Source organism: Pygocentrus nattereri, chromosome 16, assembly GCF_015220715.1.
Source record: "Pygocentrus nattereri isolate fPygNat1 chromosome 16, fPygNat1.pri, whole genome shotgun sequence".
Lineage (NCBI taxonomy): Eukaryota > Metazoa > Chordata > Actinopteri > Characiformes > Serrasalmidae > Pygocentrus > Pygocentrus nattereri.
Window position 1 is genome coordinate 17,056,601 of NC_051226.1, and position 25,125 is coordinate 17,081,725.

At 40.6% G+C, this 25,125-nt stretch overlaps 1 protein-coding gene across 9 annotated transcripts in view; it reads left to right on the forward strand.

The window, feature by feature from the left end:
* The window catches only part of cadm1a (cell adhesion molecule 1a), a 319,434-nt gene that overhangs the window by 212,950 nt on the left and 81,359 nt on the right, over positions 1 to 25,125 (forward strand). For 8 of the 9 annotated variants that reach the window (XM_017698539.2, XM_017698540.2, XM_017698543.2 and 5 more), the window contains exons 2-3: positions 5,224 to 5,241; positions 23,760 to 23,906. In XM_017698539.2, the coding sequence (XP_017554028.1) occupies positions 5,224 to 5,241; positions 23,760 to 23,906 (165 nt within the window). The remainder of the gene's footprint in view (positions 1 to 5,223; positions 5,242 to 23,759; positions 23,907 to 25,125) is intronic. The other variant, XM_017698541.2, reaches the window with a different exon arrangement.

The window sequence follows — 25,125 nt, forward strand, 5'->3', positions numbered from 1 at the left end:
TTTCAGATAACTGCATAGAACCACGATAAATGGTTCTTTTTCTTTTCTTTGTTTTATCATTTGTTTGGCAAAAATTGCGCTTCAACTTATTTGCTCCCACATCCACTTCAGAGTTAGGGTTCGTCTCAAAATTACTGGGGGAAAAAATGCTGGTATATTTTTTTTATGTCATTTCTTTAATCCCTATAAGTACGTCTGCTGTTTCCAAGAACATTACTAGTAGTTTAGTACTACAGAGATACTATTAATATTGCTATTATTAATAACAATAATAAAAGCACCTTTTCATCTGGTAATTATATGATAGATCATAACACTGAACAGGTGTGGGAGCTGACAGAGATAACATGTAAGGTATTGCTTAAAGCAGTATTATGTTTGATTTTTTTGTTAAATTGAAAGAGTTAACATAACTGAATCAGGAGAAAACAACCAGCAAAATATGAGTCCTGTAAAGCTTGAAATAATACATCTGCATGTATTGATGCCACACATACAGGCTCACAAAGAGGTTCCGGCATGATGTTTGCATTTCAAATGGAAAATCAACATTTTACTAATAATGATATGCTCAAGTTTTGAGTGAGTGTCCATAAGTCCATATGCCACAGGATTCATCTTAAACAACCTTTAGAACTGCTGAAAGCAACATTTCACTCTTTTTTCTGAAACATCTAACAGCATTTTATGGAATTTGAGCCTTATCATTTTTTTCTGAGATGTGGGGCCTTTGCTGAGGGTGTGACGGAAGCCATGACGAATGTAAATGTCACCTCGTTGTTGGGATTGTTAATCAGAATTGGATCTTAGATCGACTTTTTCCTGCAGCAAGATAAGCGGCAAATGTGTCTTTTAACTCCTGCAGCGTGACACAGAGTTGAACTGCACTGTTCAGAAAGACATGGTTGAACATCCCTGTTGACCACTCCACACATCCTTGCCCTTTCTGTCTAGTTCCCTTTGAGGTGGAAATAGGACTGCACTCTCCTAACCTTTTAATTACATGATGGCCTGGCAGGTCCCATTTGAAGTCCTCTTTGTAGCCTACAGTCAGGAGTCTATGTACCAAATGACTGAATAGATTCACGCTCATGACAAGGATGTTCCTACCACCTATCAGGAAGGGAGGAAAGACCTTTAGCCTTCAAAGTATCCCTGAAAAGGCCAGCCCTTTTGGCAGGTTAGCGGCCACGCAATTGGCCAGCCTTCAGTGGATTCTCTTGGAATGTCATATAGCAGTGCCAAGCTTTCACACTGGGAGGAAATTAATCCCCAAGATTATTCTGAATGGTGAAAGGAGCCTGGCGCTGCACGTCGAATTTCAAACCGTCTGGATTACCGGCTCAGTTTAGCTCATGGAGACACCGTGGCATCTCTGAATAAACTCTAAGTTCAGGAAACCTCAAAAGTTGCTTCAAAGTCAGAGGCTGATGGAGGTTGTGGATGCTGGAGAAGGTGACCCCTCTCTCTTTCTTTCTTTCTCTCTCTCTCACTCTCTCTCTCTTCCTCTTTTTCCCCTTACCCCTCCCTCCTGTGAGGTGGCTTGAGGACAGCAGGGTGAATATTCCCATCAATGAGGAGCTTATCAGAGTGGCAGCAGTGGTGTCTAATCACAGCCCAGCAGACACACCATAAATCCCTCCCTATTATGGATCAGGTATACTCTCGCTCCAGTCCTGTCTGTCTAAAGTGACCAGAAGGGTCTCTGCTTTTGCTCTTTCACTTTTTACAGCCCTCCCAGATCAGCTGGCGCTCTTTCTCATGCCCCTTCCCCACGCCTCGAAAAGAAAATTCCAAAATGAGGCCTCTGGCAGAGAGAAAAACGCTAACCCTCGAAACTGGCTGTGATCTTCATGAAGTCATATGGGCGCGCAACTCTAATTTTTGCTCGGCAACACTTTTAGTGTCTTCTGCTGGGAAAACAGTTTTGTTTTTTACCCCCTTCTGTTTCAAGCTCCAATGGCAGAGGCTCAAAGAGCAGCTATTTGAATGCTATTGATGATTATGCTTTAATGGAGCTCACTTATCTTGTCTAATTTAACACCCCACAGGCAGTGGATTCGCAATTCGACATGCGCCAATGGTGCCCGGGAGAGCATGTGCTCTCAGAGAGAGGCTGTGGGATACAATACCAGTCTCTCTCCTCCTTTTGCGTGGGAGGTGCACACACCACGGCCGGCCGCTCGGTGTGAAGTGGGTAGAGGCTGCTCTTTGGCCTTGGCCTCACTATGGAAGATTGCAGTAAGGGCCTACTAATCATGTCCAGAAGCCCTAGCACACACAACATGCTCTCGCTCGCAGCCCTTACTGCGAGGCCTGGTCAAGAGGACATGGTAATAGGGGATGTTTATGTAGGGGTGGCTATTTCCAGACAGTTGCATTGTGTTTTAATAGTGATTATTATGTTAATGATGCTTGTGCAATGCACGCTCACTTTCATCCTTGTCTAGATCGCTCTTGCTACTTTCCCGCTCTGTCTGTTCTTAATCAGTGCTCTGGTGATAGTAGAGTTTATTCATATCCAGCGTGCAGGCACGGAGGTCTGGGTGAAGTGCTCTCGAGGCTGAAGGGAACGTAAAGAGAGGCACAAGGGCTTCATTAATTCAGCTCATGCATGCTGACCCCCAAGTTAATGCCGCTATCGTTTTGGAGTAGGGAGCCGCTCTCGTGTGGGCTTACTCATGTTTAATGCATTCCTCTGGTTGGAGCATTTAACCTTACCTTGGGGGCAGGAGTGCAAAGCAGTGACATGGACATCTCCCACTCAAGATGTGTGGCCTTCGAAAAGGCCTGGCAAGACCTCTGCAGGCCCTAGAGTTGACAAACCAATGCAACATTATTCTTATGACATTTGGCATTTACTTAACATGGCTAGAGTCGTTCATGTGGCTGCTGTTCCAGAGGTCTGATTTCCTGGGTGGCCCCTGCTCCTCTGTGGCCCACGACCGGTTAGTGACTGCACTCAGGCCCATGTCATGAATCCTAAAGCAGCATTCCATATTCTACCCACACATATACTACACACATACTGTAGCAGAAAAGTATACAGAGTGAGCAGATGCACGTTCAGAGCAGTCAGGCAGGTAATTGCACGCAAAACAGTATTTAGAACAGATTCCTATTTACACAATTTTCCTCTTATTCCAAATATAGACGACTAGTCATATTGGTTTTTCGAATTTGTTTGTTGATTGACTACAGTCCTCAAACTGTATATAAAGTAGCACTGTAAAATGAACAAAAGTAAAATAAAACTTAAAGTAGTTCAAAGTGCTAACTACTGTTGTTTTTGTTTCAGACGGGTCTGACACAAGCATATGATGATTTAGGCATGCAGTCTGCACAATGCTAGCATGGTTTATCACTTCAGCTTAGAATATTTTAAATGAAAGAATGCAGGGCAAAATGAATGGAAAAGGTGAACAAAACTTTCACATCAGTTCAACCATGAGATAAAATCTTCTGCCCTGTTCCAGCTTTTAAAATGTGCAGAAGTCAGAGACCTTTTATGTATTTACTTTTCTATTAATTGCCCATAGTGTTGTAAGATAGTCATGTTTTGATATCAGAAAATACAGAAAACAGATATTTAACAGAAAATTACACAGAATCTTTATGAGCTAAATATAATATGAAGATTTTTAGTATTTATTGTTTCCACACCTTTCTCTTTATTACAGCTTCCATTCTTTTTGGAAGAAGTGCTTTCAGTTTTTGTGTGATTTTCAGATTTTTTTTTTGTCTATTCCCCTTTCTCTATAACAGCTTCTTAAAATCACATCCTTTCAGACGGTGTGTTGAGTGTTGAGTCTTTTCTCACAGTGGAAGGATGATCAGAAACACCTGTGGATGTTTTCAGATCTGAAGTAAAAGTGGAGCTTGATTGTTTTTTTTTTCCTCTCTCTCAAAGACAAAAGCTTTAATTACTGTTTTCCTTATGGTGGTGGTGTTCCAGGTATTACATAGTTGTTAGGAATCTCATTTTCTCTGTATGGTTTGAACTCCCATTTTGGAAATTCCTGTTCATGGCTTACTTTCTTATGACTTTCCCCTTCCTTATGCAAGTGGATAATTTTATATCTAATCTGAAAGCTGAAAAACATGTATTTAATGGCTGTTTTGAGTGGAAATTAAATAAATCTCTGTATTTCGCCCAGTACTGTCTACTAGCTTTGGTACTTCAGTATAAACTAAAATGCAAACATGAAACAGCAAAAATGTTCTGACTGATGAACCTTTGATTCTTGGGGAAATGTTTTTTTTAACGTGAAACCTAGCCTTAAGGCCTCAGCTGCAGTTTTGGATGTATATTTTTGGCCCTGTGTGGGTGCTGCACTGTATTGGATTGTGCTGGAAGATCATTTTCTGTGGTCATTTCTGTGGTTAGACAGACCTATGACTTCATGCATATCTCTCGTGTTATCTTACTGAGGCTATTGTGGTTATCGTGGCCAGTACCAGGCCGATACAGTGGACTCTGACAGAGAAACCAGGAGTGCTCTGACACAGAGCTGGAGCAAGAAGTCTGTCTGTGTGCTGAATAGCTGTGGCTGCGGCTTCCTGCATATTGAAATAAGAATGATAATTAGTGTGTTGCCAGGACGGAAATTTGGCAAAAACGCGAAGGAGGAAATTGGTTTTCTAATCAGAATCTGACTCGGAGCGCAATTCATCCACTCTCTTTGGCTGTAAGTGCTTTTTAAAACAGTGCTGTGGATTCCAGGGCCAGTGCATTAGCCCCCTGATTTGCAGTAGTGGCTGGGGCTGGAGAAAGGGAGAGGCTGAGCCCAGGTGCTGTTGACATGCTGTAATTAATGAAGTTCCAGGGTGTGCGGCGCTGCGAGAAAGCAGCGAACGTGTTAAGGTAATGTTCTATGGGAGGCTTCACACAGAGCTCGGATGATTTCTCTCCTCCAGTTTAAAATTCATGACTCCCGCTGTTTTATCAGCTGATTAAGATATACCTTGAAATTGTTACCCGCTTTTTTATTTTCAGCTCTGATAGCTCTGCAGCACAAAAAAAAGTCTTCTCTTTTTCTGTTTGAATAGCATCCACGTTGCACCTTCTTTCCATGTGCTTAAAGGTGACTATAACGGATGAATGCTTTTTTGACACCTCTGCTGTGCTGGCTCATGCTTGTTCAGCTGCACTGGGGCTTTATGTGAAGCTTGATTTGCTAACGCTTCTCTCTCTCTCTTTTCTTTTCCCTTCCTTTGGTGCAGGAGCAGCTCAGTACCCAGGTATGCCCTACCTTTTACCTCTGTGTGTGTTTCCTCGTCTTTCTGTTTGTTTTGCGTTACGTCCGTCTTGTTCATGTCATTCCCACCACCATTTTCCTTAAGTCCTTTACAGCTAGCCAAGCATCAGAACTGAAACCATCTTCTCTTTCTCCAGCTTCTAGTTTTTTATTAATTGTTCTACTGCTGCCTCTTTAACTTCTGCCTGAGCCTCCAGCAATGCTGCTGCTGGTTGGCTTTCTCCATTCTTCACCTCTGCAGTCTGCTCAAGAGTTTCTCACCTTACAGGTCTAAGTGTAGCCCTCATGCTCTCTGCAGTTTCATTCATTAGCATTTGTTTTTTCACCCCCTTCGCTCCAGAGGCTCAAAGAGCAGCTATTTGAATGCTATTGATAATTATTCTTTAATGGATCTCATTTATCATGTCTAATTTAACACCCCAGCATATGTTCATTTCGTTTTATTAAAAGTGCTGTATCTTTAAGGTGTTTTTATGTAAAAGCATGTGAAATTCCAACCTGCTCGGGATGTTTGCATCACTAAAATAGGCCTACAATGAAAACACGAGCCGGATGAATTATAACCAGTCTGAAATTCTTTCTGGAATGCCATTGCTCATAAGTGCTTTGCTCAAGGGCTCGATTTGGCTAGTAGGACGGTATGTGTGTCAGACATTTCCTGACCCAGGACTCGACATGCCTGCCTGCTTGCTGTGCTGGAAATCATAATCTATTACAATCTGCTCTCAGAATGTCCTAAATGGGCTTTTAAAGTAGGACTTCACTGGTTTCTTCAACTTTTTCAATGATGTTCTCATCCTAAGAGGCCCTGAAAGAAGGAGGCTAAGTGAATTTCTGGTATTATCATTTGTACCATAATGAGGGGCAAGTAAAAGTTAATGAAATTTTGAAAGGATTGAGAACCTCTCCTTCAGTCATTCATTTTTGAATACAAAGATATGTAAGAGTGGTCAGAAAAGAAGCCGATTAAACTTTATACTGCATTAACAGTACCTCATCAACCCTGGTCACATTCCACAGTCTGACGCAGACATTCCCTGTATGACAAAGTGAGCAAGTGTTTGCAGACTCAGTATCAGCACTAGTATCAGCACTAGTATCAGCACTAGTATGATCTTCTTAGAGAAGCAGTCAGTCATAATCCAGTAATTTGCTTTTTAGTGAATCTAATAGAAGCAAATATGTGGGCATACTTCACACAAAGGATATCTTAAATAGTACTAATGCCTAGAAGCCTAGTAGTACACAGTGAACTGTTTTTGTTGATGTGGTCTTTTTGAATGTCAAGAGTGTGTATAAGTTCTTGGCTTGGGTGACACCTTGTGTCACTAGGTGACTATATTGAAAGGATACACATTAGACAGTAAGCTGTACAGAAGACTTCACTGGTGAGTAGGCATGTCACAGTTTGCATGTTAATGTTCATTTTTTCTCAAATAAGTGGGTAGCGAGACAGTATGCACTGTGAATCAGTTATACTACACAATCCATGGTATTCCTAAAAGTGATAACCACAAATATAAAAACAAAGAGAAAACCAGTAAAATACTACTAAGCCTACATTGGATGGATAATTAGCTAAGTTGTTTGAAATGGTGAGAATGCTGAGATTTTCTAGTGAAGTACCAATAATAGCAGAGTGGTAGACTTTTTTTTCATTTTAAAAGACAACAGTGCTTGTTGGAGTAATTTTTTAAAAAGGAAATTACAAAAAAAGTTTTGAGAGTTAACAATTAATAATATTAATGTTATGTTAACCCTAATTCTGTATCAAAATGTATTGTATCATGATACAAAAGCAACAACATATATCATGTTGTGAAATATGCGTATTGTTACACCCCTAGTGGTCAGAGACTCAGGAGATGATGCAGTCAGTCCTAGCTAAGAATGCACCAACACCACCCGATCCTCAAATATATTGTTGATGCAGGGAACAAATACTGATGTAACCTGATTACTCCACATGTGCCTATAAATCCTGATATTCATACCATTCAACTTGAAAATGTTATTCTGTTAAAAGCAGTGTTCAGTGTTACGAATTGGACAACTTTACATTTGAATTGTATCAGAGCTTTAAACTGTCACTGTGTCCTTTGGCATGGTTTATCTTTAAAAGGTGTAATCAAATCTGATGAATTGGGCACTCCCAAGCATTGGCCCTATCTTTAGGAGACTGTGGGTTCAATCCCTGGTGATGCTACAGCCATCTGTGGCCAGGAGTCAATATGAAAAAAATATATATGGAAAAATATGCCCCCACCCGCCAAAAAAATGATATATTGAAATCCTTGCTGGTTCTGCCTCTGATATTGACAATATTAAAATACTGACATCACAGATTTTGCTGTGAGCATTTTTACTGCTGCTTGTAGTGTGAAATAATTCCACATCCCCAACATCTTGCTTGCTTTATTTAAAGTCCATCTTCATGCATAGGTCACTCAATAGCACATATCAAAAGTTGCCTCATGGTATTATGCTCTTTATCACGAGTGCCAATACTTCATTTAAGTGCCAATATTGCTGGTACAACGCTACTTCTAGCTGTTGTTTCCTGTCATTGTGGCCTTGAGGAAGGCACTTAATCCTGAATTGACCCCATGCAGCTGAATAATAAAAGCAGCTTTGGGCTAAAGTGTCTGCTAAATGTAGATGCTTGATTGTATATGTTGAACTTGGAAGGCCTGTCATTTCTAAGAGAAGTGTTTAATGGACTCTTATTCTACTTCAAGTGCTTTGTCATTGGCTTTTAAGGCTGTCTAACAGGGAGCTAATTGTAGCCACTAGTGTAGCCTCTGCTAATGTTTCTGTGTAGGCTGTGGCATTTGTCTTTCGTGCATTGGGTAAACGAAGGCTAGGACGGTAGGCTGTGGTCGACCAAGGTTGCACCTGAGCTGGTGCGCAACCAAAGGCAATTATCAGGCTGTGTCTTGAAGTCTACCCATCACTCTTCGAGGCCCAGAGAGGAATAGCGTCAGTCTAGCACAGGCCACAGCGGTGTTAAAAGCTGGAGCTGCGCTGGAGCACAAGGGGGGCAATGATTCAGACAGTCAGCTTTATGGCTGCTAACTCTGCCTACACTGCGGCAGCCCAGCACCATTAATGCCCCCCCCCGCCACGCACTCAATCAGTGCAAACATGCTGAGACAGGGTTGGAACACACACACACTCACATGCACATATATACACACACTTACAAACAGCTAGCACTTGGCAGGGGTCCTGTTCTCTTTTTTTCCCCCCTTTGCCTTTCGATCCAATTATTAATTGCAGCCAAGTTATTTATACGTTTATAAATTAGAATTGAGCTGAGGACGACTGTCTCTGGGGGGATTGGATGGGACCCAGCCCTTGTTAAGGACCCTAGTCCTTCACGGCCCTCTGCTTGGTTTATCCAGGGCACTCTCGCTCCATTTTTCTCCCTCCCTCTCTTTCCCTCCTTCTTTCTCCGCAGTGCTTGTAAACAGAACACTCTCCTGCCAAAGACGCGCACTCCCCATTAATATTGAATAGAGCAGCAGCACTGATGGGGGCTGCTGTTATGGTATTAGCGTCGGCTCCTGTAAAATTACAGTAAAAGGCTCCCGGGGAAGGAGCGTTAGCTAAGCACATTAGCACTAGACAGCGGTGAAAGAACTGTGCGATGGGTTGAGTTTGTCGTTCTTTTGCTTTCAAGCGTATTTGGGGGGAAAAAAAAGAAAAACGAGGCCTTTTGATTTGGGAGATGAGAGGCTTATTAGAGAAGGCAATGAAAGGAGTGGCTAATTCAAAGGCTAGCTGTAATAGACTTAATACCAGGGCAATGGGAGAACTCCCAGCTCAGGGGCCGACTTCAGACTTCAGGCTTTAGCTGCTGACCTCAAGGACATGCTTCTGAGACAAGGACCCCCTGTTCTGCCTCCTTGCCTGTGATGTCATCTAAGTGTGTGCGCGTGTGAGAATCGATCTGTGAAGATGCAAGAGGACAGGATCTAGCGGGGGCTGGAGGGGGGGCTAATCTATAGCCCCGCTGCACAGGGTTTTCTTATCCTCGTGTGTTCCGATACCAAATGGCTCAGGAGCCACAGCAAGAGACGATGCGATTCACAAAAATCTAGCAACCTCCTAATCATGTTTTTTTTTTTGTTGTTGTTTGTTTGGTTTCTTTTTTTTGCCATTGATCCCAATTTGGGTACTTATTATTGAGCCAAGTAACCATAATGCATTTCCTTGAAACAACATGAAGGCCTAGTTTTTTAAGCTACATTTTAACATTACTAATGCACTAAATCCAGTGAAGCAGGCCTGATTATACTCTCTTTGTGATGAAACATGCAGTTGGTCAGTGTCTTTAAAGGACTGACAGTATTCACAACATGCTCAGAAAAGCATATTGTGATGAAATATATACATCAGCATATTGCCCAGTCGTAGCTGAAATCCTACACTGCATGTGCACTAATTTTGTGTTTGACTACCTTTATTTCAGGTTTGGCAAACCACTCTTTTTCTCAGCTAAGCATGCTGTGACTATTATTGCTGAATGTGTCAAGGCCACAATCTTCAGTTTTATCGCAGCCATTTTAACTGTGTTTTGATGAAAGGGTGCTTGCTTACGTATAGTGGGAACACTCTCATAGATATTATAACTGTTTTCATTTCCTACTTTAAGTGGTTCCCCGCTCTAGACATTTAGGCCCAATCCCATTTCACCCCTTGCCCCTAACACTTAGCCCTACCCCTCCGTTTTGCGCGTTCACGTCTAGGGGTGGGGTTGTTCCGATTGTTGTTGAGATGGAGGGGTAGGGTGAAGTGTTAGGTCTATTTGGCCCTTCAAACTGAGATTTTTCAGAAGCTACACTACAAATGGAGTGTTATGAGAATTCCCAGAATGCTGTGCGAATCATCGGAAAGATGCCAAAGAGACACATAAATGTAAGTATTTCTCTGTTAAAGATCCGCTGTATTGTAAGAACCATTGTAATAGCGTTTTATGGTCATTTCCTTCATAACACGCATAAAAATCGCTAGTAATGCGCTGATGTCTCAGTCGCTACCTGCCGAAATTTCCTGTTCTACCTTAAATGGTGCAGCAGTTACGTTCTAGTACCTGAGGTTGCCTCACCATTTAAGGTGTAACGGGAAATCTATCATGAAGCTGGCAGTTATAAAGCTAAGTTCATTTCATATCACCGAAGAATTCTTGGTGGGGATAAATAATTGCCCCGCTCTTTGAAGGCATATGATGCCCTAAATGTGTTAAAGCAGTGAGGAGCTGAACTTTCCCCTCCTCTGCTGTCACTGCAGATGGGCAGGGTCGCCTGCAGAGCAGCACTAGTAGCTGTTAATGAAGCGGTGTAGGTTTTTGTTTGTTCTCTTTTTCATTCGGTGGCTCGTTTGATTGATTGATGTGTAAAACTGAAGCTGTGAATGAATCGCGAGTGCCCGTGCTTTTCAGTCTCCTTTGGATGAATGGCAAATGTCAGTGTGATGTGCCATTATTGATACAGTATGGAGACAAAGCAGGAAAACATGTCCTGATTATTTTTTCAGGATATTTTAAATATAATTCACCTGTCCTGTCATTTGACACACAAGTGAGATCACCACAGTTGGAGGCGGCATATTGGAAAACCTTGTCTCGTCTGTTTACGTAAAAGTCGCTGATGACAACAGATGACGTATCTGGTTCTTTTAGGGTTGTCCCATTTTATAGGGGCAAGATTTCAACCACTACCCCTTGTAACTCACTTTCAAGGGTTACACACAAAAACAAGGGGTAGGGGTAAAAATAAGAAATGGGATTGGGCCTTAGACTACTTGTTATTAGGGGTGCAAAAATTGACAGTTTTTCTCAATCAAAAATCAAAAAGCTCCTAATCAGTCAGTTTATTATTTTGATGTTGCAGTTTATGATGAAAATAGTGAGAGCCAGGTGAGTACACTGTACATAAATGCTTCTACTACACATATAACTAATTGTCATAATAAATATAGAAAATGTGTCAAGAACAAACTATTTTTGCTCTAAATAAGCACTAATCAGTCATCCAATTTGTTATTTTGATTTTGGCCCATCTTGTTGCAATTTTGTGACATAAATAATGAGAGTCATGGAAAATGCACTTAAAATTTATTTGAAAGTTGCTGCTATACCAGTATGTTACTGTCATAACACATTTCTGCATGACTCATTGTGCTAAATAGCCAGTTGCCTAAAACTTATGACGAAGCAATTCATGTGATTCTGTTATTTAAATGGATTATTTTTGTTTTTTATAAAAAAAATGTTTTTCATGTGAAAATTACTGTGATTCCATAGCCTGTGATCCCATAGCCTGCACTGTGAGCTTTGAGTATTGAAAAAAATTAATTTAAAAAAGGATAAATAAAGAAGTAAATAGGCCAAAAATTGATCACTGGCCAATTTGTCTACAGAGAAATCAAAATTGGAATCTGCCATAAAAATTCATGATTGTTCAGAAGCACTGTCTCAAAATCTGTTCCTAATACAACGTGCTGTTTCTCATTTAGCACAAGAAAAAAGGTAGAAAAAGATTCCCAGGTTCATCGTCACACTTTTGGTAATAATATCTGCCTGTGTTCTCTCCCCATGCTGAGGTACCGCTATTAGCCCTGGACAAATTCATTAACTTTTATCAGTGCCATAAACAGAGCATAATGGGGTAAAATAGCCTTAACAGTTAAATTAGAATGAAATACAGCAATGAGTTTAGGAATTGCAATGGTGTCAGGCTTAATATAGTAAAATATACCCCGATCAGCTCCAATATTGATCTCCTACATTGGATCGGGGCACCACTGCACACAGCCCTGTCCAGTGTCGGCTGTGTCATCGTGCTGTTAATGGCCGTTTTGTTTAGTTAGAGAGTGAGGCGGGGAGAGAGCTGAAGCGGATTGGGGACTGTGGAGATGGACAGCTGCTAGAGGTCCTCCCTGTGCCCTCTCTGACTGTGAGCTGGGATGGTGAGGCAGGAGGAGAGAGAGAGAGAGTGCAGTAAGAGATCCTCTTCCATTCTGCTGCACTCTTTCTCTCATCCTGCCCTCCTCCTACTCCTCCTCCTACTCTTTGACATCACTTTTACCAGTCATTTCAGTTTCTAAGTCTTCTTCTGTCTCTCTTTCCCAATATGACTGTCTCCTCCCTCCCTCCTTTGCTTTCTTTTCCTTGGCCCAAAGTGTGTCTCAGGGCTCTTTTGTTTATCCAGTGTAGTCTAGGTTAGGCTACAGAAGCAGAGTCTCTCTCTCTCCTTCTCCTTCTCCTTGCTGAAAGAGATTTCCGAGCCACTGAGCAGGGCCTGTGGTGCTGTGCTCGGCCACCGCCGCCCCTCTGACGCATTAATCACCAGGCTGCCATCCATCGCAGCCGCCACATTCCACTGATTTCAGCGCTTTCCTCGCTCCCGCCTGACCGCCACTTTACCCTTCATTAGCACCAGCATCATCACTATTTACTTATGTGTGTGTTTGTGAGAATGCACCCCTGCAGGGAGTTTGGGGGTGGGGGAGTGGGGGGGGGGGGTTGTGGTTAAGAAGGAGGAGCTGCTGGCACACTTCAGCCTTTGAGGGATTGGCCCTCCTATTCTTCCAATGCACAACGCAGGCGATCAGTTTAGGAACGGCGTCTCACAATCTGTGCCTAACGCAACATGCCGTTGTTCCTAATTAGGCACAACAAAGGCATAAAAAACTCTCCTGGCTTCTTCATCACACGTTCTGTAATAATATCTGCGTTTACTGCCTTCAACTCCCCATGCTAATGTACTTTTATTAGCCCTGGACAATCTTTTAAACACAGATTTGTTTTGAAAATCTTTGTTTTTAATAGCATTTTAACGGTTTCTATCCAGTTATCTCGCACAAAGGGATTTATTAATTTAAAGATGAAAAATAGATGATCAGACCTCTTCTGAGAGCCCAGCTATTTATAACCACTGTAAAAACAAAATGAGGCTCTCTCTTTTTTAATTCAATGAAGCAAATATGCTGTATGGTTGACCTTATAATTGAACATTATCAATGGTGGGAATTGAAATAATTTCATGATAATTATGTTAAATTGTTCATAGATACTGAGAGCAAAACTCCAAAAAGAATATTCTAGTTTAGATCTGAAGTTAATTTGAAGCCTCTGTTTTTATTTTATTTTAAGACTTGGCCAGATTTGAAAGGCTGTATTTAATTGGTCTTGATATTAAATTCTGTTTGGAATGAAATGTTCATGTTTCAGCAAGTGAGTTACTTGGGTGTGTGGGGGTGTGTGTGTTGGGGGGGTGGGGGGGGTGGGGGGGATGAGTTGGCACAAGGCAGCAGCACAGTGTCCAGAGGTCGTCTCTCGCAGATGGACGAGGACAGTGACATTAGCGCTCGTGCTTTGCCGGCCATAAGGCCTGCTGGTCATCACCAACACCAACCTGCTCACTGTAGTTTGGACCAAATGTGCCTCAGATCCTTGCCTGTGGGTTAGGACTGCACAGTACTGACAAAATGCTATTACTAAACAAACTACATAGCTTAATTATTACATATTGCAGTTGTGACATGCCTCACAAAAATGTGTTTTGTTGAACATTTCATGTGATAAATACTGGCCTACATTATTACAATAAAAATTATAGCGTGTTTGGATCATTTAACTGTCTGAAATCATCAAAACATCCTCCAAAACACATGCGGAAATACTGACATGTCTGCTCATAGTGAAGATAGCACATGATACAAACCGCAAAAGACAAGGAAAACAATATTGTGACAGTGGTAAAGAAACGCTACATATGGCCGATGGAATAATACATCATGATCAATGTAGGTCAGAGGTGTCCTATTTCACCAGTGTGGCTGCAGGTTTTCATTCCAAACAAACAGAAGCACACCTGATTCCATGTGTCTAATCAGTTGGTCTCAGTCATCAGTTGATCATGTGAGCTCCTGATTTTTTGGAACAAAAAACCTGCAACCACACCAACTTTTTGTGGATAAGACTGGACACCCAAATATTCACAAAATGTTTCTATAATTTGGAAACAATCCAGAGGTTTTGTGCTCTATTACAGATGTTAATCAACCAGTTTATTATTTTGATTTTGGCTAATTCGTGATTGTCATATAAATAATTATGATTAACAGTTTAGTAAAAAGATTGCATTCAACTTAAATAAGTGTGATCATCTCAAGTAATTGCAGTTAGGCAGTGATCTAATGATTATGACAGGCCTGTGTGTAAACCTCCAAACTTCCAACTTCCAAACCTGAGCCTTAGTACCATAAAAAAGCACACGGGTAAAACAACCTTAAGAGTAAAGCTGGAGTGGGATTGGACCTAATATTGAAATTAGGAATTGTTTGAGCTTAATAGATTCAATTATACCTTGTTCAGCTCCAATATCAATCTTACAGATTGGATTGTGACACCACTGTGAGTTGGTTGGGCAGAAAAGTTGTCCCAGTACCATCCGTATTGATGAAAAAAACACTGATTAAGAAAGTAATTAAAAATGGTACAATGCTCTAATATAAGGTGGACTTTTCATAATAAAAGTGCTGGGGACCTCAAAATATGATGCTACTATATTATTTTTCAGTTTCTGCTGTTTATTGAAGTTTAAGAAATTTGACGATTAATAGCAGTCATATCTGAGTTCATATCTGAGTCATATCAGAGCATTGTGAGGGAGGGCTGAGGGTCTGACACACATACACACATGCTCAGGTTTGTTTTATACAATTACAGGGTGTAGGGTCTTATGTGTGTGTGTGTTATATAAAATTATTATTAGTTGAGTTGCTGTCAGAACTGAACCTTGAACCTGTAATATGGTGACTTTTCAGGGAAGGAAAAATGTTAACTGTCAATAAAAGATGTAATTTTTTTCCCCAAATGATTTTGGACCATTTTACTGGTCCGTTCATTCTGAACTGTTCATATAATGTAAAGGAAAGCTGACAATTTCAAGTAATTTAAAAATAAATAAAAAGTATTGTTAGAGTAGTGACAATGTCTAACTACCTACAGTCAGTTCAGTAATTTGTGTTGTCTTTATGGTTAATTATCTCAAAATCACAACACTACAATTGTGAGAAAAATCTTTGAACAGAAGGACATTTTAGTCAGAAACATTTGTCCCAATTATTGGCACCCCTAGAAATTCTAATGAACAATATGTAACCAAAGCTTGTTCCCGTTTATATTTACTTTTTAAAGTCCACCACAGTTTTGAGGAACTCTTGCACAGTCATCCATGACTTCCAATTTCACAGGAATATAAATTATGGCTCTTATAACCTTCTTAAATGAGGCAGTGACTATATAGAAAAAAAGTTTCACGGCTGAAAATTCCCATATCCACTGTTAATTATTAAATAATAATAATAATAAAGACGTTTAAAAAAAACTGGCGCTTTAGTGAATCTATTTGGAAGAGGACACATGTATTAACCTCCTGTGCACAGTGAAGAACATGGTTAGAGGATCACAGCTTTGGGGTCACTACTTGGAATGCATGCAAGAAGAAAGCCTTTTCTTTCATCTAACCTCAGATGTAAGTGTCTGGAGTTTGCGAGACACAACTGGAACTTAACTGGAACTGATTTCTGGTTTCTTTGATCAGATGAGGCAAAGAAACCAGCAACAAACGCTCTAGATGGATTTGGTATTAAAAGAAAGATGGTTATACAGAAAATAACTTCTTGCTGACTGTTAAATATGATGGAGGATCTCTGATGTTTTAGGTCTACTTTTCCTCCAAATATACTGGGAGCCTTGCTAGAACACGTGGCGTCAAGGACCCGGCAAAATGGATCACCAGCAGGAAAGTGATCCATACAATAATGGTTCAGTGACCACAGAAGCAAGCTTTCAGCATGGTCATCCCAGTCTCCTCACCTAGACCCCATTGAAAATCTATGAAAAGAGCTGATGAGGGAGTCCAAAAGAGAGGACCAAGGACCCCAGAGCATCTGGGGAGATTCTGTATTGAGGACTGCTTACTCATTGATGTTACTATCAATGTTCTATTGGCATTATAATGATTGCACAGTGTACTACAAGCAGGTGTATAAATAATTGGTATAAATAATTAGAGTTTGTCTAGTAGTTTTCTTAGACTACATTTACTTAGATGTTCATTTTTTTCAGTGTGATTGTAACCTGCTTAACCACAAAGACATTTTTTATAACCTTCGTTTAATCATCTTTTTCAAGGGGGCAAATTTGTGTGATGATTGTAGTCATCAGAATTTTCTAAGCCTAGACCTAACTTTCAACATTAGCTCAGTAACAAAAAAGAAATGTTTTGCCCTTTCACTTTATGAAGTAAAGCATGTAGCTTAAGTAAAAAGCATTCAGGACCATATTTAGACCTGCTATTGTAAATTTGCCCTGTGCTTTTCAGGTTTTCAACAAAGTCAGACATTCTTATCCTGAAAATGAACAAAAACTAATACAGATTCTACTGTCTCTCTGATCTGTAATCTCCCATCATTCACTTTCTGCTTTGACACCACAGCTCTTTTTTGTGTGGCCAGTAGGAAGTGATGCAGGACTGCTTACAGAGGAGGACACTAGAGCGCTTTGACCTTCTCAGCACAGCGGTCTGCTGTGACATCAGCTCTCCGAATATCACACACACACACACATGCGTGCACGCGGGGAGTTTTTCTCCGGGTTGATGTATGAGGCAGCACGGGTGGCAGTGGGCTTGCAGTAATATAAATGGCGTGTCTGGCTGGCTATGAGCAGAGCAGCCTGCTCTGACAGCTTTAATCTAGGCTAAAATGATCAGTGTTCTGTGCTACTGCTTTTGAATGCCGGTAATTAAATACAAAGATAATGTCACAGATCTGTTTGAACAAGTTATGCAAATACGCGGCGCACACACTTCTCCGCTGTTTCTGCAATGCCTTGTTGGTTGTTGATGCATGCACTGAAAGCTAATTTTCACGAGCCCCTCTTTTTGATGGTCCTCGCCTAAGCAATAAGGGTAATGAAGGCTTAGTCTGAATTGGAATTAATCACCAGTTCATCTATTTCTGCGGCAGTGACACAAACAATTATCTTAATTAAGCCAAGCGGCGTGCCAATAATCAATAATAATCTCGAGACTAATCAAGTTTAATCCCTCCTTTAATTTGGGGTGATCCATGCACAAGATTTACTTAACATCTTTTATATTAAGGGCAATTTCCTAATAGTTGCCTACGTAGCTTGCCATTAATGTATTATAGCACATTGTGTTTGCCATGACAGCTTAAACCACTGTATCTTCTACTTTATCTGCCTGCTGAATGAGTGTCTTTGCACAGACACATACAAACCAAATCCTGAAAATGTTGGGTCAGTATGTGAAATAAAAAAGTGTAATAAAAACAGAAAGCAGTGATTTAGTGAATTCTCTTTGACCTGTATTAAATTGAAAATGATACAAAAACACAATATTTCATGTTGTACCTTTCCTGCAACATGTTCCAAAAAAGTTGTTATATCATCTTTCCTTTTAACAGAACTTTATAAGTGTTTGGGGACTGAAGATATAAACAGATCCAGTTTTCAGGGGTGGAATTTTTTCCCCATTCTTCTGTTGTACAAGTCTTCAGCTGTGCAACCATACATGGCCTTTATTTCATGTCCATTATCCCTGTAAACACTATGAAGTGTTGACTCGTTAGAACATAATACACGTTTCCACTGTACATCAGTCCATTTCGTATGAACTTGAGCCCAGAGAGGTCTGCCACATTTCTGGACGCTGTTAAAATATGGCTTCTGCTGTGCATGACACAGTCTGGATTCAGCGATAGAAGGTGTTAATTTTAACATTACATATCTTGTCTTTGTACTGTTTTTGCTCAAATACAAGTCAACACAGCTTTATAATCACTGCTTTCTGTTGGTATTTGCATTTTACCTGTTAACCTCCCAACTTTTTACAAATTGAATTCACACATTCGCACACTTTGCTGAGCTGCCAAGGAAACAGAGCACATGCTGCAGGGTCATTAAAATGTTTACCTCTGTCTCTCATTGATTCTGACTCTGTGGCATAACCTAGTGGCTTGTGTGTGTGCCTCCAATATATCATACGCCTCATGTTTTCCTCAAGCTGCAGGCGCAACATCTGCTGTGCTGAGCATGAATAGTTAAACTGCATCTCGCTGAGGCTCGTGCCTGAACTTCTGCTGCACTTTTTTGGGAAACAGCAAAAACACATGAGGTCTCCAGAGCTTTTTGCGCTGGTTTAACTGCTGGTTCGTCACTTTCCCACCCAGCAAAATAGCATCCCACTCCAAAATGTAGAATTCTAAATGGAACTGCCAAATCAATTTTTAATTGTGTTGCCACTTAGCACATTTTAGTGTAGCAGTGCTTAAGGAAGTTACTGAGGTAACTGTATAAATCAGTTTTCCTATGTTGTGACAAGTGCAAGGACCATTTGAATACTAATCCTTATGTCAAGTGTCATGAAGTAGAACTTTGCTTTTATGTGTTATTTGTTTGTTTATTATTTTGAGCAGTGGTAAAATAGAAGAATCTGGGTTGCCTTAATGATCCATAGTTATTTTTATATTAAATGCAGGGTCAAATAGGCAGTTGCAGTAACTAGGACAGACATGGCCAGGGAGGAGAATTAAAATCCAGTTCAGTGGCTTCTGGCTAGTCTGTCTTCGCTTAACCTTCATATATGAATATATAATAGCAAAAGGTTTGCAGTATCTATAAACAGGTTTTTCTTGTTTTTACCGTTTTCCACTTTTTTAAGAATATATTTTTGAGAGACAGAACTCTAAATATTAAACACTCTCAACAGATCTGTGAGCCAGAGAACATTTTATTGCATTTTGCTATGACCCTGTCATAGATGAACAAATTTAGATGAACAAATTTAGATGAACAAATTAAATAACTTAAATAACTTCTAAGTAGGATATTTGCTTCTTTCACACCTGGCATCTTTTCTTTTTTAGTGTAAAAACACTATCCTGTCAATACACTACACTGTCCAATAGATTACTGTCGGCCAGTGGTGGACAGTAACTAAGTAAATGTAATTCGTTACTGTACTTAAGTATTTTTTTTGTGTATCTGTACTTAAGTTTTTCCATTCTGGGCGACTTTTTACTTTCACTCCACTACATTTCGAAGTCAAATATCTTACTTTTTACTCCACTACATTTTGAGAAATCTGTTGTTCCTTTTGGAAAAGCCCGTTTTTATTCAGCTTGTAACTAAGTTACAAAGTAATCTTAAACTGAAACTTTGCTTGTTTGTAAAAGTGATTTCAAAGCCACTCGGTTCTCCCTGATGGAAACTGTTTGCCTTCAGTGTTTTGTGCTTATGATCATTTTAATAGACGTCAGCGTCACTAATTGATGACATTCTATTAAAAGACTGGTTTACCAAGAGAGACACCGGAGTAATTTCACCTAAAATGAGTTCATGAGGCGAGTCTTGTTATAAAAATGATAACAGGACATCAAAGCCATAATTAATCTTTTAGTATTTACTTTCAATACTTAAGTACATTTGAAGCCAAATACTGTTGTACTTTTACTCAAGTTAAGGTCTAGAGTAAGGACTTCTACTTTTACTGGAGTAATATTTCACCTTGGGTATCTCTACTTTAACTCAAGTACATGATTTGTGTACTCCGTCCACCTCTGCTGTCGGCAGAGTGGAGTCATGCTGGGGGAAAAATGTAGTGCAGTTACATTGTAAAACAGGCTAATATTAACAGAATACTAAAACTGCGGGCTGGATAGGATTTTGCAATGGGCCTGGCTTTAAAGCAGCCTTCCTTTACCTAGAGACAGCCATGTCACTGGTACAAAGCAAGCTTACCCAATTTGTGCTGTTGATGTTAAATGTTCCATACCCTGTGCAGGTACATTTTTTGTTCAGTAAGGGTAAATGACCCTGTACCTTAGAGGTAAATGTACCCTCAGAGGTACAACAGTGGTTTTCAGGTCCAGTTGTGTACCTTAAATATGTTTTTCCCAGGTGAAAAGTACATATATGTACCTTTTCATAATCTAAAGTTTTAAAATAGAACAATAAAATAAAAAGCCTGGAGAAGAGGCAGGGTGTTTGAAAGTGAAGTTTCAGTGGATTATGTTACAGTTATGTTCCTTGACTAAAGGTACTGAGATGCACCTTTGAGGGTGTCACGCTAGTGACACTTTCTTACCTTTATTTAAGATTAAGATTAAGTGACCATTATTAGTCCCACAATGGGGAAATTTCAACTCCGCATTTAACCCATCCATGAAGTGAAACACCACATACACACTAGTGAGCACACACACACTAGGGGGCAGTGAGCACACTTGCCCGGAGTGGTGGGCAGCCCAATCCGCAGCGCCCGGGGAGCAATTGGGGGTATCTCAGTATTTCTGAGAGTGTATGTGCCAGCAGTGATACAGTGTGTTCAGCAAGCTTGCCAAAGTTGAACTAAGTTAGCATTAAACCAAGTGATAATAGGCTTGTTTTTGTGGAAGTATTAAACAAATACTGTATTGTGAATGTATACTGTGGTGCTCTGTCACTCTGAGGGATGAGTGATGCAGCTTTTAACCTGAGTTAAGTACAGTTTTAAAAGTTTGGTTGTGGTAAATTACGCTATAGACTAGGTAACTCTTAACGTAATTATTTACTTCCACAGGAGCTGTCAGCTTATGATTAGAGCCACGTAGTGAGTAACGCTGCTGTGGATGAAAGTGACTTTAAGATCATAAAAAACACAGATTCTTTTAAACATGTATGAACTTTCGACTGTACTTCTGTTGTAGACCTTGACACTTGAGTGTGTGTACTGTATATTGCATCTTCTGTCACTTAGTGTGATAACCGCCCACGAGCCGAACCATCAAGCAGTGGCCCCCATTTAACACTGTCGCCGTGACAACCACTGGAGCCCACTGCGTGCTTAACCTTCATCTGTAACCTCTCTCTTAGATAAACATGGACTGGATTTGCATTTCCGGGCCCCCCTCCCGACACACACACACACACACACACACACACACACACACACACACACACACACACACACACTCCATGCCAACCATTTCCCTTTGACAAGTCTTAAGTATCATTCACTCTCTTCTTCTTCTCTCTCTCTCTCTCTCTCTCTCTCTCTCTCTCTCTCTTTCTCTCTCTCTCATGAGGTTCATTTGTTTGGCCTGTTTTCACTTTCCACTTCTGCCGGCCTGATTGAAATCAGTTTTGTTAAACTGTCTCTCCTTATCGGGCGCCATCAGAGGATCTGATTGCTTTCTTCTCCTCTACTTAAAGTGACAGGGCTGTTTAGAGGGGGGCCTGACATCTGAAGCATGCAAATCATGGCTTTTTTTTTCTTTCCCCCTTTTTTGTGGTTGCATATTTATTTATCTCTTTGGCACTTGCCCATTCATGTTTTCCTATTAGCACCAGCAGGGAGTGGCTCTAAATATAGAATTCAGTGCGTGCTGTTATTTATTTACTAATTTCCTATGCGAGTTGCTCCTTCATAATGATGTCCTAGCTTTACCCTCTAATATTTTTCATGTGCATGTCTGCCAATGTCAGTACATAAACATGTTATTAAATGTATAAATTAGGACTACATATACCTGGACTCACATTACCGAGAAATATTTCATGTATTTCAGTAGGGTTACAAATGTAGTAATATGAATAAAATATAGATATTTTAGCATCACCTAAACTTTCTGCTCTTTCAGATTTCAATAAATATATCATAGATTTTTTGTTTGAGGTATTGGTCAAATCTAAACATCTGTCCGATGCTGATATCTGCCAGTACTGATGAGATTCTTAGTGAGCGTATGCATACATTCAGTACAGTTTGCTAACAGCTTATTATGGATTTGTTTGTTTTCAGTTTCTTTACATATTAAAATAAATGCACAGCTTTTATACTGTGATGTACTCCCGAGTGCAACATTGGATCAGGGAGAGTCTTTGAGCTAATTAAGTGTTTTCACTTAGTGAATTTCACAAATTCAGAAGGCGTTTTAGAGGCAAGTACAAGTTGATGGCAGATCAGAGGACAACAATAATTTTGTCTTTTAAATGGAACGGTATGATGAACCATGCTTATTGTGGACATGAACTAATAAGGTAACTAAGAAGGCAAGCCCCCTAGTGGCCATTCTGCTGGTGGAATGGGAAGTGACTCATATTTTTAATCCGCTCAAATATTTTCCCTGTTATCAGACTAACTGGGACACTGTTGGCTCTGTGTGAAGTGTTGTGACTCTTTGCTGAACTGCTAGTGAGCATTGAGAGATGAAAGAGAAGGAGCCCCCTGCTGTATGGTATAGTGCGCATGCACGTGCATGCATGCTGCCTGTTACAGTAGCTCCCGTTACTGCAATTTCCCTCTTTACTGCAATTTCCCTCTGGGATCAATAAAGGATTCTGATTCTGATTCTGATAAAACAGTTTATGCCTCTTCACAACGATGGCCATGTCAAGATAAAACAAACTGCTACCTTATCAAAAAATCATGCACAACTGACACAAAACAATAGCAATAGCAATAAACACACACACACACGCGCGCACACACACACACACACACACACACACATCTTCTAAGCCGCTTCTCCTGGGTCGTGGAGAATCTTACGTCTATCTAAATCTATCTAAAGATATTCCACATTCCATCAGCATTAACATAGTAAAGTGGGATTCCAAAGCAGATGGAAATTACAGAGCCCTGCTGGTGACTTCGCATATAAATGAAAATAAATGAATTACCACGTCTTATTAATGGAAATTAGTTTGAAATGAGATCCTAATGCATGCCAACGACTCAGTAAGGCGTGGGAATGACATAGTTTAAATTGTGGCTACGACTTACGAAGGCATTAGAATGCATTAGGCCACGCATTAGGAACTCATTGCTATGCTGTACTATGCCGTGGCCACGACTTACTTATCTTGCTCTCATGCCTTACTAAGTCATGGCCATGCATTTTTTTTATTTATATAGGTGGTCACCAGATTGGGAATAGCAATTTATAGCTACTGTGAAAAGAGTTTAAAGGAGAAGAGTAGATTAAAAGGCTATTTTGCCTTGGCTTGTAGCCGTTACGGGTGGACAGAGTTCTGACCTTTGTATCCTCGAATAAAATAAAGCCCATGGGTCATGATGGGCCAGCCGTCTCTGATCACACAGAGATGCGATTGCGGAGCCGTGATGCAGCCCAGAGCCCAGGCACGTGTAACACGAACCGCGTACAGGCTCATGAATGTATTGGCCATGCAGGGAGGAGAGGGGAAAGAACACACTTTCACACTCTGCTGGGTATTCACACCCGCTCCAGGTGCATTTTGCCACCCGCTCCTCATTGTGCACTCATGTAAGTGTTAGATTGTGGGTTTTTGCTGCTGTTGGGTTTTATCTCTGTGTGAAAGAAATGGCTCTAACATGGACAGTGCTTTTTCTCACTCTCTCCCCCTCTTTTCCTCTTTTTCCTCTCTCTTTCTTTTTCAAGTCCAAAGCCAGAACCTTGTGACAGACAACGTCTCAGTGGTGGAGGGGGAAACGGCCACTATCAGCTGTCGAGTCAAAAATAATGACGACTCCGTCATCCAGCTCCTCAACCCCAACAGACAGACCATCTACTTCAAAGATGTCAGACGTAAGTACAGAGACATGCACACACACATATATATATATATATATATATATATATATATATATATATATATATATATATACACGCTCCCACTCCAGTCCCTGGCCTCCATCTCCACTGCAGAAAGGGCTGTGACTGCATCAGTCTAATTCACTGTGGTTTTTCTGAGGGCAGTTGATAGAGGGTCCCAGCTGTGGCCTGCCTTGATCTGAACTGATCTGGCTAGGCTGAGAACACTTCAGCGCTCAGTGCAGCTGCACTTGCTTCATTAGAGTGGAGGCTGCTGCTGAAGGACCCTGCTGCCATTCTCCTTCCACCAGCAAGAAAAATTACACTGCTTGATTTTGACGATGAGGCCGCTTTTCGGAAAAAAGCGGATTTTGCATATTAAAGTCCGATCAAGTTCAGTTTGGACTCAAATCATTCATTCGCTCTGTGGGTTTTGTGGATAAGGCACACTTTCCTCTCCTCATCCTCACACGGATATATGTCTCACTTCTTTGTCTGGATTAATCAGGAGTTGACAACCCAAATATTAAGGAGAGCCATTTTGTCCTTTCAACAAAAATCAAACCACCTTGTGAGCCCCAGCATTTCAGGTACTAGTATAGACTAAAAATCCATCCATCCATCCATCCATCCATTTTCTAAGCTGCTTCTCCATCAGGGTCGCGGGGGAGTGCCGGAGCCTATCCCAGCAGTCTTCGGGCTTAAGGCAGGATACACCCTGAACAGGTTATAGGCTAAAAATGTATAGTAAAACGAAAGCATGGACTTAGTTTGCTCTGCTTTAAGCTTTAGCTCAGCTATCGCTGCTTTTCTCGCATCTCTTGCAGGAAACCTTTTCACACATGTAGAACAGTAAAATGTCTCGACGTTTGACTTTCAGCTTCTCATTTGCCAGCTTCTTTTTTTAATTTTCCTGTTCCACCTTAAACTGTGCTTGATAAGCCAGAATGTAACTGCTGCAAGGTGCATTTACAGGAAAATACGAGCAATAAACTGACTTCAGCTCCGTAACTTTTTAACTCAGAACCAACTGGAGTGATTTTAAAAGGCAAGTCCATTCATCTCCAAATGATTAATGCTCATCTTAAGTTTTTCTCTTTGTCTTTTCGTTAGCTACTAGCTAGGTGTCTGTGTTGCTGTGACCAGCAGTCTCTGTGCTGAATTCAGGGTTAAAGGGTGATTTAGGCTATATTAACTCCACTGTTTAAGATTA